This window comes from Drosophila nasuta, chromosome 2L (assembly GCF_023558535.2).
Source record: "Drosophila nasuta strain 15112-1781.00 chromosome 2L, ASM2355853v1, whole genome shotgun sequence".
Classification (NCBI taxonomy): Eukaryota; Metazoa; Arthropoda; class Insecta; order Diptera; family Drosophilidae; genus Drosophila; species Drosophila nasuta.
Window position 1 is genome coordinate 9,319,684 of NC_083455.1, and position 15,411 is coordinate 9,335,094.

Below are 15,411 nucleotides of genomic sequence, written 5' to 3' on the forward strand. Positions count from 1 at the left end.
ATGCTCAGCTGGTCACTTTTATGCCCAACGCTTTATTAATAAATTGCATAATTAAGCGGCATGATTCATGCCGAATGAGGCAAAAGCAGAAGCAGAAGCAGAAGATGAGGCAAAGTTTGTCGACTGAGGCGATCCCGATGCGGGCGCATTGCGATAAGATCATTGCAACAGTTGCAGTTGCAGTTGCAATTGCAGTCTTTGTTTTTTTCGTTGTTGTTGCTCTGACTGTGACTGTTGTTGAATGGAGGACTGCGAGATTGCCGGTGCCTGGGGCCGGCATCAACGATGCGATGTTATGCTGTGTGCAGACTGTCGCAGAATTCTACTCGACAGTTGTTTGATGGCAGTTCAGTTTTGTGGCAGGCACAGCTGGAGACGGAGCTGCAAAGATGCGCAAATGCCAGGCGCGCCTTCTAAGTACGCGGAATAATAAAAACAATAAAATTAAATGATGAATAAATAACATAATTTATATTATATTTAATCTAATAAATGATGAAACATAAATAATAAACAAAAAGTAAATAAAGCAACAAAGTATAATAAATGTTTATGATTTATAATTTTCTTTGAATTGAAAAAATCAAAATGACAGTCCAAGGTCTCAGCAGCCATGGACTTCAATCCAAGCTTGGCTTTCATCGAAAGTCACCTTCGTAAATCAATTTTAATTAAAAAAAATTAATTAACTAATAAAACCAACTGTCTAATAACAACTGATAATAGAAAAATGTAAATAAAGGCAACTTTCAAATTCGTCAAATTCTCATTGCCAAAATAATCGCAATAAAATATGAAATATTAAATAATATATATAAATAATTGAATACATTTTTAAAAACAATTCATTTAAATATATAGCATTAATAATAGATAAACAATATAAGATAATTTATAATAATAAATAAAACTTACGATTAATACAATATATTTATGACAACTGAAAATAGCTTGCAATAAATCATTATTTCTATATAATAATAATCTAACTGAATTCAAATTATCAAAATTAAATTCGGCTTGCAATAAATCATTTTTAATAATTAATAATAATCTGACTAGACTGAAATTCTGGCTTAAGAAAATAAAATAAAATACGATAAAAATAAAATGATTGATAACTAAATTAAAAAAAACTAGTTTAATAAAATAGAACATAAAATAATTTCGGTACGATAAAATACTTTTTTGTCAGTCATAAAATTTTTAAAAATATTAAATGCTATACAAAAATGTAAAAATATTAAATTGTAGAGAGTGTATTACGCTTTTTATAATAAATAATACTGAACTACATTAAAAAGGAGGTATAAAAAAATACATATGAAATAGGTTCTTATGAAAATGCAACAAATTAAATAAATAAACAAATAATTTAAATAAAAGTAAAACAAATTTTAAGAAAAAAAAAACATGTTTTCACTAATGCCTAATATGAATATATTTAAAAATAAATTTTGCCGTTTAATATATAAAACAATAAATATAAAATTCGCTAAACAATAATTATTTTACTAACTGAACTTTTAACTTTGCTTTTAAATTTGCAGATGTGATGGACTTGTCGAACTCACGGCAAATGCTGGAGCCCATCATGGAGGAGACGTCCGAGGACGAGGAGCATGCGCAGAACAGTTGGAACGGTTACGAGCATCGTGGCAGCTGCGGCGGCTTCTGGAGCTCCGCAGAGTCTGAAACGGGTTCGGTCATCAGAGTCGAAATTAACAAGGGTAAATAAAGTGCCAATAAACAGTTTAGTGCAGTGACTAATCTCTCAATCACTTGCAGATATCGACGCCATGTCCGAACGTGACTTTGCTTGCCCGCCAAAGCGAGCGCGTCGCTCGCAGGATGAACAAATGATGCAACTGCAACAACTGCAGCAGTCACAACAACAACAACCACACAGCTTGGAGGATGTGGTGCAGCTGCGACGTCCACCTCCGCCACGCTACGATGCGGACTCACACAACAGTCTGGAGCGCTTCCTCGCACTCGAAGCCTGTGCCCGCGACAGTTATGGCAGTCAGGGACAAAGGAACAGCACAGGAAGCAGGCGAGGTGGCTGCTCGTTTGATGACTTCTACTCGGACAACGATTCGTATCATTCGCTGTCGCGCAGCTCGTCGCTGGTGCAGTTCGAGTCCCTGGAGCGACAGATGACGTTGCAGGAACAGCACCAGAGCATGAGCAGCTTAGGGAACAGTTCTCCCTCGTTGCTCAGCTGCGAGACGATGGCCAGCAGTAGCGGAAACAGCGGCAGTGGCAGCGTTGCAGGCAGCGTTGGAGGCAGCCACAGCAATCCAGACAGTCGACGTGGTTCGGCGACATCGCTGCTGAAGCGCTACGAGTCCAGCGATGGTCGACTGCATCAGACGTATTATGAGCTGCATAAATTGGACTTTGAGGAGCAGCAGCGAGAGTTGTTTGGCGCCTGCAAGAGTCTGCATCATCAGGCCGAGCTGAAGTCGGACTCGGAGTCGAGCAGCACCTCGAGCAGCGACAGCAGCGGACACTCGATGCTTAGCGCTTGTCCGGGCAAACAGGATGCAGGCGGAGCTAGGAGATTGCCGCTGAATTCGGCGGAGAATTTGTCAGAGGATTCGGGCTATGGGGAGCCGGGCAGCACATTGCGACGCGCCAAATCGAAAAGCATACCAAAGAATTTCGACAAGCTGTGCGAAGAGGAGGAGATGGAGGAGCTGCTGCTGCTGGAGCACGAAGTGGAAGTGGAAACAGCCAAAGCAAAGGCGGCGGCAACAGCGTTAGCGTTAGCAACGCATTCCAAAAACTCCAATGATTTGTGTCAGACAAAAATAGAGCAGACAAATGAGACGACGACGACGCCGCGCTCATCGTCGTCGTCGACATCGTCTTCGCCATGCTCTCCAACATCATCTATAAATAGCGGCGAGAGAGGCGCACGCTCGCCATCTCCATCACCATCGGCATCGCCATCGCGTTCGCCTTCGCTATCCCCAACGCCCAGCGGCTCATCAACAACAGCCTCTTCTATGCCGTCGACGTCGTTGGCATCGCCTGCGTCTTCGTCGTCGTCGTCGTCGCCATCGTCATCGTCGTCTGCCGCCTCGTTCACTTGGCTGCGCAACAGTTTGCCCGACATACGCGAGCCGCGAGGTTCGTCTCCCAAATCAATAGCGGACAACAACAGCTACGTGCTGGCCAACAACAGCAACAACAACAACAGCAGAAGCAGCAGCAGCCGCAGCAGCTCCTCTGCCGAGTGCTCACCAGTGCTGGCCACAAGAGCCTCGACGACGAGCAGCGTGCCCAACGAGCTGCAGCAGCTGGGACGTCGCAGACGCGCCAATCGTCCACGCGCCAATCGACCGAGCAGCAGCGACGGACACAGTTCTAGCGAGGATCTAGATCAGTTTGATTGCCACAGTTTGCCGCGCATTCGACGCAGCTGCAGCTGGAACGATCGCGGCGGCGGAGCTTCAGCTGGCGCAGGGTATTTGAATGCCAGCTATCAGAATTTGACACTCTTGGATTACACGGATCAGCGGGAGAATTGCAAACGCAGCTCCTTCACAGACATGGATAAGCGGGGTGGCAAGGATTACGAGCATCTCATTTGCAAGGGTAACTTTCTGCTCGACGAACTGAGTCAGATCTACGACAAGAACGTCTCCATACTCAATGACAAAGCAGTCGACGTAGAGGAGAAGCAACCGGTGCCCCACAAATCGGTGCAAGATTTAGTGGATGAGGCGCCACCACAAGTGCAACATGTGCAGCTCACAATACGCAAACCGCCGGCGCGACAACGACGCAGTGGCCAGGCGGATAAGGAGCCAGTGGTGCTATCACAGGAGGTGACACCTGTGCTCAGTTTCAGCAGCTTCGGCAAGACCTTCGATCAGGATCCCACCAATCTACGCACTTCGTACGCCCAATCGCTGGAACAGTGCAACATCGATGTGCCGCCGACCCAGCCCAGCAGCAACAGTTGCCACAACAAAGCAGCACAGCCAGTTCGTATGCTGCCCAAGCGTCGCTTCCAGAGCACCACAGCCAAGCAGCGTAGTCTGGTGAGCAGCACGCCCAATCTTTCTGCCTTTGATGGCGGTGGCCAGGAGACGGAGGATGACATCTATGTGAGCAGTGCGCACAATTCAATGCATCAGCTGCCACAAACAGCCGCACAACCGAAGCCATTGGGCATCTTATTGCCAGCTGGATCACGTAACTCGTTCAGCAAAGAGGTGAGCTTTTGCCCTGTGGTCAGCAAATATTCCTGGCAAGAACAATCTTCGGAGGAGCCGCCAGAGGAACAGAGCAGCGATCAGGAGGAGGAGGATGACGATGGGCAAGAGGAGGAGGAGGATAACGATGCCACTGTTATTTATAACACCAAAGAGAACGAGAATATTGCTGCGCGCTACAATGCAGAGCAGCAGCAACAACAGCTAAGGGCACTGCAACAACAGCATCTGCAGTTAACAGCGACGCAACAGCAGCAGCAGTTAACAGCGTCGCAACAGCAGCTAAGAGAAACGCAGCAGCGAGAGCAGCGTGAACAAAGAGCGCCAGAGCGTGAGTGTGCGATCGATGAGAAGAGCGCAGAGAGCGATGATAACAACGAAAACATCGCTAGCGCGGACACAAACCAGCAGCAAACGACGCAGCAGCAACAGCAGCAGCCACAAACGAAAACATCGCAAACATCGCAGCCAGCAACGACGACGGCGGTTTCAGTGCCAAGCGTCACTGCTGCCGTCAGTCTTGAAACACGCGTCGTCGCGAGCTCGTCGTCCGCGCTCGTCGCTCCAGTTCCAGCCACAGTTCCACATCCAGTTACCGTTCAAGTGCCAGTTGCAAATAATTTGCCAACGCGTCCCTTAAGCCTGCACTTGCCCATCTTAAGTGAACCGCCCACAAATCGCGCTCATCACATTTTGTACGCCTCGCAGCAGCTGCTGCAGCGTTACGACAACGATATTGACATCGACGACGTCGATCATCATCGTCACTTTGATCGCAGCAACATGTCGAAATCATCGCAATCCGTCTCCTTGACGCCCAGTGGCAACAACAACGAATCGCCGCTGAAGCAACGCGCAAATAAAACAGATGAAAAGCATCCCAGCTCAAAGAGTTTTCTATCGCGTTTCGCGCACGGTTTGCGTTTCTCGTTGCGTCGCAAGAAGAAGCAGCAGCAACAACAACAGCAGCAGCAGCAACAACAACAGCCGGCGACAACAACAAAGGCCGCCAAGCAGAGCGCAAAACAAACGCAGCAGAGCAATGGCAAATCACAGGATATCGTACACATACCCCTTAAACCGCCACGCAGCAACAGCGGCGCACTCGACGACAGCAACATCTCGGAGGCGAGCACAGCGAGCATGCACAGCCGCCAAACCACAACAACAGCTGAGTTGGAACAGTTGCCCAAAACGTCAACGCTGCAGAAGCTGGTCACAGGCAAACCGCCGTTGCCCAAGCAGCCGCCTCGTCTGACGCATGCGCCAACCAGTGCTGCCCATCAGCAACAACCGGCAGCTGTGGCTGTCTCCAGTGCTGCCCATGCCAGCAATGCTCTGTTGGATGCCGAAAGGGAACAGTATGCGGCATTTGCCAAACAGTTGACATCGGGCCACCAGCAGACAAACACAACAGCGATGCGCGAAACGGAAACGGTTGCGGGCGTAACGGGTACAGAATCGCCATCGCGTGCTAGCGTTGCACAAAAGACGCAAATGTTCAATCAGCTGGGCGCCGGTGCATCGTCGCGTCCCCTCACCATGGTCACCGCGGTGCCGGTTGCTGTCTCGCCCATGCTGGACAATAAGATGGGTCTCATCGAGACCAATTTGGACACACACGAAACGGTTATATCGGGCAAGACGCGTTCGTTGATGGACATCACTTGCAATCCAGTGCATCAGCAGCACAAACGTTATTTGGTCAAACGGTTGAATGTGACCAGTGCTGCTTATGATGTTGAGCATGAAGATGATGATGACGATGACGACGTTGATGGGCAAGGGGGTCAGCACATCAAAACATCGAATCAGGCGAGCGGAGTGCAAATTGCATCGGTGCGAAGACCGCACAAAAGCATGGAATTTCTGTTGGATAAAGAGAATCAAAAGAATGTTTTGGTGAGTACCAAAAAAACCGTAAAAATCCATTCATGCCCTTCTCCCTCTCCCCTCTCCCTTCTTGCTGGTTGGCCCATTTGGGGTTGGCTGGCAAAACTACTTACACATAGTTTTTATGGCTTTTGTCTCGTGCCATCATCATCATCCCCAAAAGCAAGCCGCTCCCTTGCCTTGCACTATATTCAGTGCCCAAATGAGGTTGTTTCGTTCTTTGGGTCAGTTGGAGTTTCAGTTAAAAATATAAGTAATTATAAATTTTAACATTTGGATATATGAATAATTTATATTTTAAATGACATTTTCTAGGGTATTTGCTAGTCGATGCCAGAGTTGTCTTTAGTATTTGCCTATTACAATATTATTATTACGTTTTCTTTGCTCCTTTTCGTGTTTATTTTCTCTCAATGTGCAAATTATGCATGCGAAGCGATTTACATTTGCTCTCCCTCTCTGCCCCACATTTAATCCTGCATTGTTGGGGCAGCTGTCTCGTTTGCTCTAGTTCTTGCATTTCCACTTACGGCTGTTAATTGATTTCGGTAGCTTGCGACACTCTCTTCCCCTTCTCTCCCCACCCCCACTTCGGTCTATGTTCTGTCATTCATTCGCGCGTAACAGACATAATAACTGTGCATTTTTGTGTCATCTCTTTTTGTTCTTCTTACTCCCACTCTCCCACTCTCAGTTCTCGCTTCTAATGCGTGTCGCATATCCATTAATATTATTTCGTATCCTTTTGCGTTCATAATTCGCCCGCTAATCGGCTTTGGAACGTGCACGCGTTTTAAAACGCCCACGAAACGCGTGTTGAGTTGCGTTTTGATTTATTAGAAGCTCTTTGAATATGCTCGTGTGTGTAAACGTGTGTGTGTATGGGTGTGAATACAGGCACACATACGCAGTGTTAGTCCTTGGAGCATCTCTCAATGACATTGTTGTTGTTGTTGGTTTGTCGCCTCGCATTTTCTCTTAATTTGCTCAAGACGCGTTTTTATGGCTCCTCAACAAATTACGAGCAATTTAATGTCATCTTCTGTTGCTGCTGCTGCTGCGGTTGCGGCTGCGGCTGCTGAGACAATGACCACTTGACCTTAGTTGTATAATGTGGTGTGTAATGATGTGCCACCGCATTCCTCCCCCTACTGACCTCAACCTCCCTCCTACCTCCTCCTCCTCCTTTCGTCTCTTTGTTTTTGCAGCTTTTTGCCTCGTTACATTTTGTCTGCACAATTTTTTTCCCATTATGTTAATCAAGACGTTGGGCCGTCTTTTGTTAACGAAAGGTTCGCATAAAACTGTTGACCCAAAAGTTGGCCCACTTATTGTGTATTTCATCCAACTTTGTAGTATATTACTTTAGCTGCTGTTATTAAATTAATCCATAAAAATGAAACTTTTGTTTGGGCTGTTGCCTAATGGTGTGCACATTATTTTGGCCACCAGTGTGTGTCGGCGATGTGCAGAATTTCCTCATGATTTATTCAGGTGTGCTCGACATTGAAACTGATTAATTTATTAAGATTAATTATGCAGGATAACAATGGAAATCAATGTAGAATTCTTACAAAAGGCGCTTATTGATTTTTTTCATTTTATCGTTTTTTGCAACATTTTCGTAATAAAATTTGCACTTACAAAATCGATAAAGTAAAATTTCAACTATCTTATCATGTTAAATAACTGCAACGATATCTAAGAATGACATTCAATTTGGGTTTACTTATTATTATATTATCGAACTTGTTTTCGTTTCCAGTTTGAAGCGAAATTTTGCAATAAATGTATCTGGTTTTTAGTTAAACAGACGAGAAGATATGCAAAACATTGTTTATAAATAGAATGATTTGAAAAATAAAATTTAACAGATGACTCAATGCCGTTTCTCTCTCAACTGAAACTGAAAGAATGCATAAAAATGTATATAAAACTCAAGAGTTTTCAAATGTTTAGATTTCGCATGTATACCTAGATAGATATATACATACCATATAGTATGTGAATTTGGAAATTAGATAAATCATATTGAGAATGTTTCATTGCTTATAGAAGGCTGACTAAGTAAAAACTACGTCTCATTTGCATAGATTTTGTTCGAATTTGTTTTTTAAGTCGTGATTGAAACTGCGCCCATTTTTGGCGTCTTTTATGTCTTTGTCTTCTATGTTTCTTCTACTCCCACGTCGAAAAACTTTCGCCTTGATTTCCGTTCAAATTTAACTGTCTTTATGTATGTTATGTGGATATTTGTACATTTGTATATAGTTAGTACTTGTTGAAGTATTTGTTTGCTCGTGCGGAAATGTGACTTTGTATTTTTTGCGTTGCGTTGCGTTGCGTCGCGTTGCGCTTGTGAGTTGTCAAGTGGAATAATAATGAAAAAACGAAAATAATAATCAAATAATTGCTCAGAAAAATGAAAGCAAAACATAGATATTGTTATTATGTTGTTGTGGTTGTCCCCCCTCAAGCATACCAATTATGAAACTTAATTAAAATTTGTAAATCTTTTTGTCTTTGTAATGCGCGCAAACAAATTCTTGTGATAGCACAATAAATCTCAGAAATTTCTCTAAAGAAAAGCGCGACCCAGTATTTTGGTTAGTGGAATTCTGCTTCTTCTTCTAGTACAATGACTACATAAGTACTACTACGTCTTTATTTATTTGCTTATCTGTGCGTGTGCTTTCTGATAGTACAACAACTAAGTACAAGAACCCAAAACAAACTGCACCTTTACCCCACCTACCCCCATAGTCTGATGATTATTTAATGTGTGTGCGTTCCAACGGCTTTCAATTGTTCGCAGCGCGCTTAGATTTCATTTTCATCAAATATTTGCGTTAACATTCATTCTCAGTCGCTTTACGAGCAGTCGACGTTGTAAATAGTTGAAGGCGAAGGCGAAGGTAAAAACATAGCATGGCGCACAAAACATCGCCCAAGGCGCTTGGCTGTCTGCCAAACTGAGAGCAGCTCTCTCTTTCTCTCTCTTAGCACTCTAACAGTGCATTGTAACAGCGCTGTTAATGTTACATGATCGATGCTGATGTCGCCTGTCACGTAGGAGCAGCAGCTGTAAATCGTTTGCTGTTAGATTAATTTTATGCTCTTGCCATCTGTTGCTTTAACAATAACACTTGCTCTCTTTTCCTTCCTCTCTCTTTCTCACTGGGTATTTTCTACCTGTTTCTTTTACCAATACCTAGACTGTCTTATCTTTGGTGGCAATTGTAAAGTGCCTAAACGATTTTTTCATTGCCATATTTGCAGCAATTCGTTTTGCCTCAACAAATGCATGTCTACCATCTATACCTTTCTCTTTCTTGCATTTGCCTAAAATGTCAAAACAATTGCGACAAAAAGATTGGAAAATGCAACTTGCTTTTCATGGTTGCGGAAAAAGTCAACTTGAAAATATGCGAAGAAGTCGCAAAAAAGCGGCAAACGGAGAAAAAAACGCTTTCTTTTAAATACCTAAATTGCACACATACTACTTAACTTCGCTTTAACTAATTAAAATACTTCAATATATTTAGTGCTTAGCTGAGAGCTGAGCTCACAGCTTAAGTATTTGTTCATTGTCTAATAGACTCGCTAATTTATTCAAATTAAAACGGCATTTAGTCTGGCCTGAAATGCGCCACGACTGTACGGCGTCTGAGCAACAGTGGCTTCCCACACCGTGAGCACGCCTTAGGCGAAAGTGCGCAAAAGGCAGGAAATTTAATTAATTTCAGTTTATTTTCAACTCGTTTCAGTGTTTAGACTATTGTTGTTGCTGGTCACTTCTGCTGCTGATGTTGCTGCTGCTGCTGCTGCTGCCCACAATTTATTTTTCACACGCCTTTAATTTTCGCCGCAATTCTTTTCGCAGCGTGTAATTTTCCTTTTTGCGCGTAAACAATTGAAAATTGAGAAACTCTTAAACAAAACAAAGTTTATTTATCATTTCGCGCTTTTCTTTACTCTGTTTCTTTTTTCTATTTTTTTCTCCCTTCACCCAACTGCCACACTGACAAATCAATTTGTATATCGTTGGGAAATGTGTGGGTGCAATTTCCTTAGCTTTCCCTCTATACTTTTACATATAATAGATGTGGAGGCGCTCTTTAGGTGCAGCTGAACCCAGGAAATAATTGCTGGAAATTAATTGATGATTCTTAATATTAATTAATAGCAGGGCGCGTGTTGATGCAATTGCGGCGAGCTCGTATATCATCATAAAAATTACAAATAGCCGAGCATTTATCCAATTTATTTTCTTTAGTACTCTCTTAAGCAATTCAATCTCATTTCGAAAACAAATTCAATTTCGTTCACTTCTTTGTGAATTAAGTAGTATTCATTCGCTATGTAAACAGTTATTTGCCTGCTTTATGCCCATTTTCCCTTTTGGACTTTTGTGTCTAATCGTTATTTGCTTTGCTTTCAACCATTTCCATTCACACCTCCGTTTGCCATTTATCTTGGCCAAAAAGTATGCAAATTGTACTACAAACAAATCCATTATTATATTTATCTGGATTTTGGGGTACTCACATTGAATGATATACTGAGTGCCGATATCGATTTACGTCTTGGCCAAAAACATGCTCCACTTTCAGCCAAGTCACCTGACACGCTATTGAACACTTCTGATTTATATCGTTCAATTTCATTGACTCATCATCAGCTGCTGAGCATTACATATATCGTATTTAGTATTTATATTTCTTCACTTTTTGATTAACTCAGCAAATGAATTTTAACGATTTTACGCAGTTTGTTGCAAGTTTTCACGATCTGTTAATTTTTCGTTGCTTTGAAAAATGTGCGAAATAATAATATTTGTACTTTTGCGCAATGAACTTGCAATCTAAAAATAGTTTACAGATCTACAGAATATCTGAACAACATTTTTAAATAATTATGCATACACATCGCTTTAATATTTTTTTTCGAGTTGTTTTGTGTGCAGGAATTTTAAGCTGATTGCAGCTTGTTTTTTGCGATTTTATTTTTGTTTACTGTCGATTTTAGAACGCAAAGTGGGCTGGGGTCGGTTTTGAGAATCTTTTCTTCTCTCTTCCCATATGTTTAGTCATTGTCTATAATAAAAAATTATGATAAATTATGGAAGAACCAGCTGTGTTTTCTTAAACAGCCTCTCAGCTAATCTACATATGAGTTTTTGTGCTTATGTATTTATTGCCTTTTTCCCGCCTCGACCCCCAAGGGGAGCAACTTTGTTATGATGTTGCTGAGTAATTTATGAGTTGGCGACAAACAACATTCCAAATGGCATTCTCATAAAAATGTGAATGCATCGTGCAACAACAACAACAACAACAACCATAACAAGCAAACGCCTCATGCTGCTTTGGAGCCCAATTACAAGTGCTCTCAAAAGTCTCAAAATGATGGCAATCACATGCCACATTTCACTGGCTGTTAATTCGACTTGCACCTCGTGGCAGATACGACATCTAGTATGTGGCATAATGAAAGCCTTTTAAAGCCGTTAGCTTGAAGTGGTCCTAAGCTGCCACATGACGTTGCACAGACACACATAAAATAAACCCCGTCAAGATATGCGGAAGTTGCAGTTGCATCATATCCAAAGAGCAACAACAACAAAAAAATATATATGTGTATGAAAGTCGAGCAAAAGGTTAAAGGACTTTATTATGTCGCGTTGCATGGAACTGGAGCGTAGAAGGATCTGGGGATGGGGTGGAGGCCTCAGTCAACACTGCAGGGGATGCGTCTAGTGGCCTTTAAAGACGGTTGCCAAGCCACTGAAGAGGTCTAAAGAGCTCCAAAGCGAAAGCAACGAATGTGGGATTTTTATTTTACTATGAATAGGCTTAAATTCTTTAGTTTAATACGTAGCAAAGAAAAAATAATTATAAAGGCGTGTTACCCTTCATGAGTTTATTCCGTAATAAGTAGTTTAGTTTGTAGAACAGTATGCCAGTTTGTATAACGTATAACAGTTGATATAACAGTGCAATAGATTGTATAACAGTATGTCACTTGGTATAACAGTATACCAGTTGGTCTAACAGTATCACATTTTGCATGCCAATCACTTCAATTGATACATTTACTTCAATTATTCAAACAGTAACATAGATTGTATAACATTATGTCAGTTTGTATAACAGTCACTAAATTCTTAAATGTATTCTGTAATAACAAAAAAGAATTAGCTGGACGTATAGCAGCAATGACTATAATAGTGTGTCAGTATAACAGTTTAACAGCTGACTATGAAAAAGCTTAAAGTAATTAATGCTTGGCATACATAGAAAATTAGCTAATATGTGCAACTTTTTGATAGACTGAAATCCGGCTAACAAGCTCTACAGACAATGATAAGATACTTTGCGAATAACTGTTATATTTGCCTATATAACAGTATTTATTAGAGTTTAATTTGTGTCAAAAGCACTACAACAAAATGTGTGAGCAATGACATCATTGCTGTAATTCATTGTAAGACACAAAACAGAAGACTCATAATTGTGTGCGTTGATCAACCATTGTTCATGCAAAAGAATCTATGGAATCATCACTGTTTATTGTTCCAGAGTTTCTTGAACTCTAGAACAGCACGATCAATGCAATACTTATAAACAGTAGCACATTTTGAAGAGACACTACAAAGTACTTTGCACTCTTTTTGTCTTTGAAGGCGGTGGCGATTCTTAAAACCTCCGCACAACATTCCCAGTCAATTTGCCTAGTCGCCAAGCCTTAAAAAGCCGCACAACTTAATTGGACTTGAGAAACAAGCTTGGCTTCAAAAAACTAGGTTACCAAGACAACACACACACACAGAAAGACACCGATCTGTGTGTGTGTGGGCCAATGGCAAATAAATTCAATTAAGTTAACAGCCAACGAGCAAATGTTCAAGGCTAACGCAATGCTGATTGGAACTAAAGACAACACACACACACACACACACACACACTCGACAACACACGCACAACAACGGTGTCAGCTGCTTACTGCTTGCTGCTTACTGCACACCTGCCCTTGTTGTTATTGCAGAGTTCAGTTCGAGTCGAATACCCTCGAAAAGAGCAACAACAACAACAACACGCAGCATAGAGACAAATAACGCGCACTTCCTTTTCCGTTGTTGCCTTTCCCCTTCGACCCCGCGTCATTGATTGCATTCCAAAAATAGTCGCACACTTTGTTGTTCCTCCGCTGCTTTCAAATAAATCTCATTTTAATGTGCCGCATCTTTCAGTTTTCTGTTTATGCTCAGCAAAACTGAAAGAGAGAGAGAGAATCTTGTGATATAAGTAGATCTCTGTTTAGTTATGTAAAACATACTGTATATGCAATCGTTTAGCATATTATGCATAATGTTTGCAGTTCTCTCCGAGTTCGTCGACGACTGTCATGGTATTTTTGCGTTCTGTTTGCCCTTCTACGAGTTATAATATTTGTTATCTCTTCTCTCATGGGGTTGTTTAGCGACTACCGTTAAGGAATGCCGGAATACGTGACAGTCGATCAATCAAAGCGCCATGAAAATATTTCCTGAGTGGTCTTTGACCTTTGGCAACACATACGAAATTCAAGAAGGGGAAGTATTTGAAAGGGAGAGGGAAGATATTACAGCGAATTTCTTTAAATATCTCATACAATAACATAATCTACATAAACTATTCACACTTCTAAGCAATTTGTTCAGTTGTCTGCAATGAAATTATTATTTCTGTTGAGACTCCAATTCTTTTATCTCCAGTACACAAATTTCCCTCCTGTCTTTAAATTATTGTCGTTTTCATCTTCGGCTTTTCAAACTTATCAGTTTTGTTTAATTTTAGCAGAATTTCACTTAGTTTATTCTTTTGTGCATAGCTTCTAAGCTTCTTTCTTTGTGCAACATTTGCAATCGCATTAAAACGCCATTTTTAGTAGGGATAAAAGGCAATCAACATGTTGCTGCAATATTCTCTGCAATTTGTATATTAAATCTACTTGAAAGCTTTTCTCTATAGACATTGAACTATCATCAGCTTAGGGTATCAAGCGTATTATAATAATAATAATAATCTTCGTTGGCAAGGCAACTTTCTCCTTGCTGAATTCCTTGGCCATTGCTGGCATTTCCTTGGAGTTTATTTTCAGCGACACATGCAAATGGAAATGACATTTGCCTGCTGTCTGCTACAGTTTTCCTCCATGGGGCATGGCGAAGAAAGGTCAGCTCAAGTACTGCACTCTGCTTCTCTCTCAGTTGCTGTTGCCCGCATTTCTCAGTTAATTCCCTGGGTGATGACAGAAACAGAGAAGGAGAAAGAGAGAGGAATCTGAGGTTCCACTGCGACAGCTGATTCGTCGAGCAAAACAAAAATAAAATGTAAATTATTTGTAGTCTATGGAGGTTACACTCGCATAATATTTAGATAGTCAGGGTCGTCGTCCATTAGGGAGGCTCGAGCCATATCAGCGTCAGTGTGGCATGAAATGCGTTTGATAAATGCGAGGCACGTGCAGCACTCGCAACTGTTTTCTGTTCTGTTATTGTTGTGTTGTTGTCTAGTTGAAAGGCTGCCAGAACTCCGATCTCCGATTTGGTTGTTGGCCAACTTCGGTTAGCGGCTTGTTGCCATTTGTGGCTCCTTCACCATTTGATTACGGTTCGTTTTACATTTGTGGCACGGTGGCCATAATCAAAGTCTGGGCCAGACCCATTATGTTGTTGCCAGTAGATGCAACAGCAGAGAGGCATGACAATGGCCCTTTGCCTCTCTAGTAGTTGCCACTTCACACGAACAAACAGCCAGACAGACAGACAGACAGCACATCAGATATGAACAGTCTGTTATTCGACTGTCTGTCCCATCATTTGTGTTCTTTTTGCCCATGTCATAATTACTTGACATGCTCGCCTAATTGCAATCAACAGGAAGCATAAAGTGCACAGATGCAGTTATGCTTGCCATATATAGTATCAGTCTAACTGCTCATAATAATCGCCAGCTGCCCTTTAGCCAAAAACAAGTGAGGTTTATTGCATTTCAATTCTATGTAGTAATATTTACAGGGTATTTCTAAAGCTTAACAACGATTAAAAGCACACTTTTCTTTGGGTTCGTAAACGATTTTGTCGCCCACATCCGCTTCCGTTTGCAGTCACGTCACCTCACGAGGGTTAAGTTCTCGCAATTCTTTCACTTCAGGGTGGTTGTTCACTTCACAATCAATAACGTACGGGACACGAGAGTTTTTGTTACGATGCCAGGGCAACAACTGCAACAGTTTGTCAATCCAT

At 41.9% G+C, this 15,411-nt stretch overlaps 1 protein-coding gene across 9 annotated transcripts in view; it reads left to right on the top strand.

Moving 5' to 3' along the window:
- Positions 1-15,411, top strand: part of LOC132783436 (putative uncharacterized protein DDB_G0277255) — a 61,530-nt gene that overhangs the window by 23,838 nt on the left and 22,281 nt on the right. For 8 of the 9 annotated variants that reach the window (XM_060788583.1, XM_060788582.1, XM_060788584.1 and 5 more), the window contains exons 3-4: positions 1,551-1,730; positions 1,789-6,131. In XM_060788583.1, coding sequence (XP_060644566.1) covers positions 1,551-1,730; positions 1,789-6,131 — 4,523 coding nt within the window. Of the gene's footprint in view, positions 1-374; positions 418-1,550; positions 1,731-1,788; positions 6,132-15,411 lie in introns of those variants that run through there. The other variant, XM_060788585.1, reaches the window with a different exon arrangement.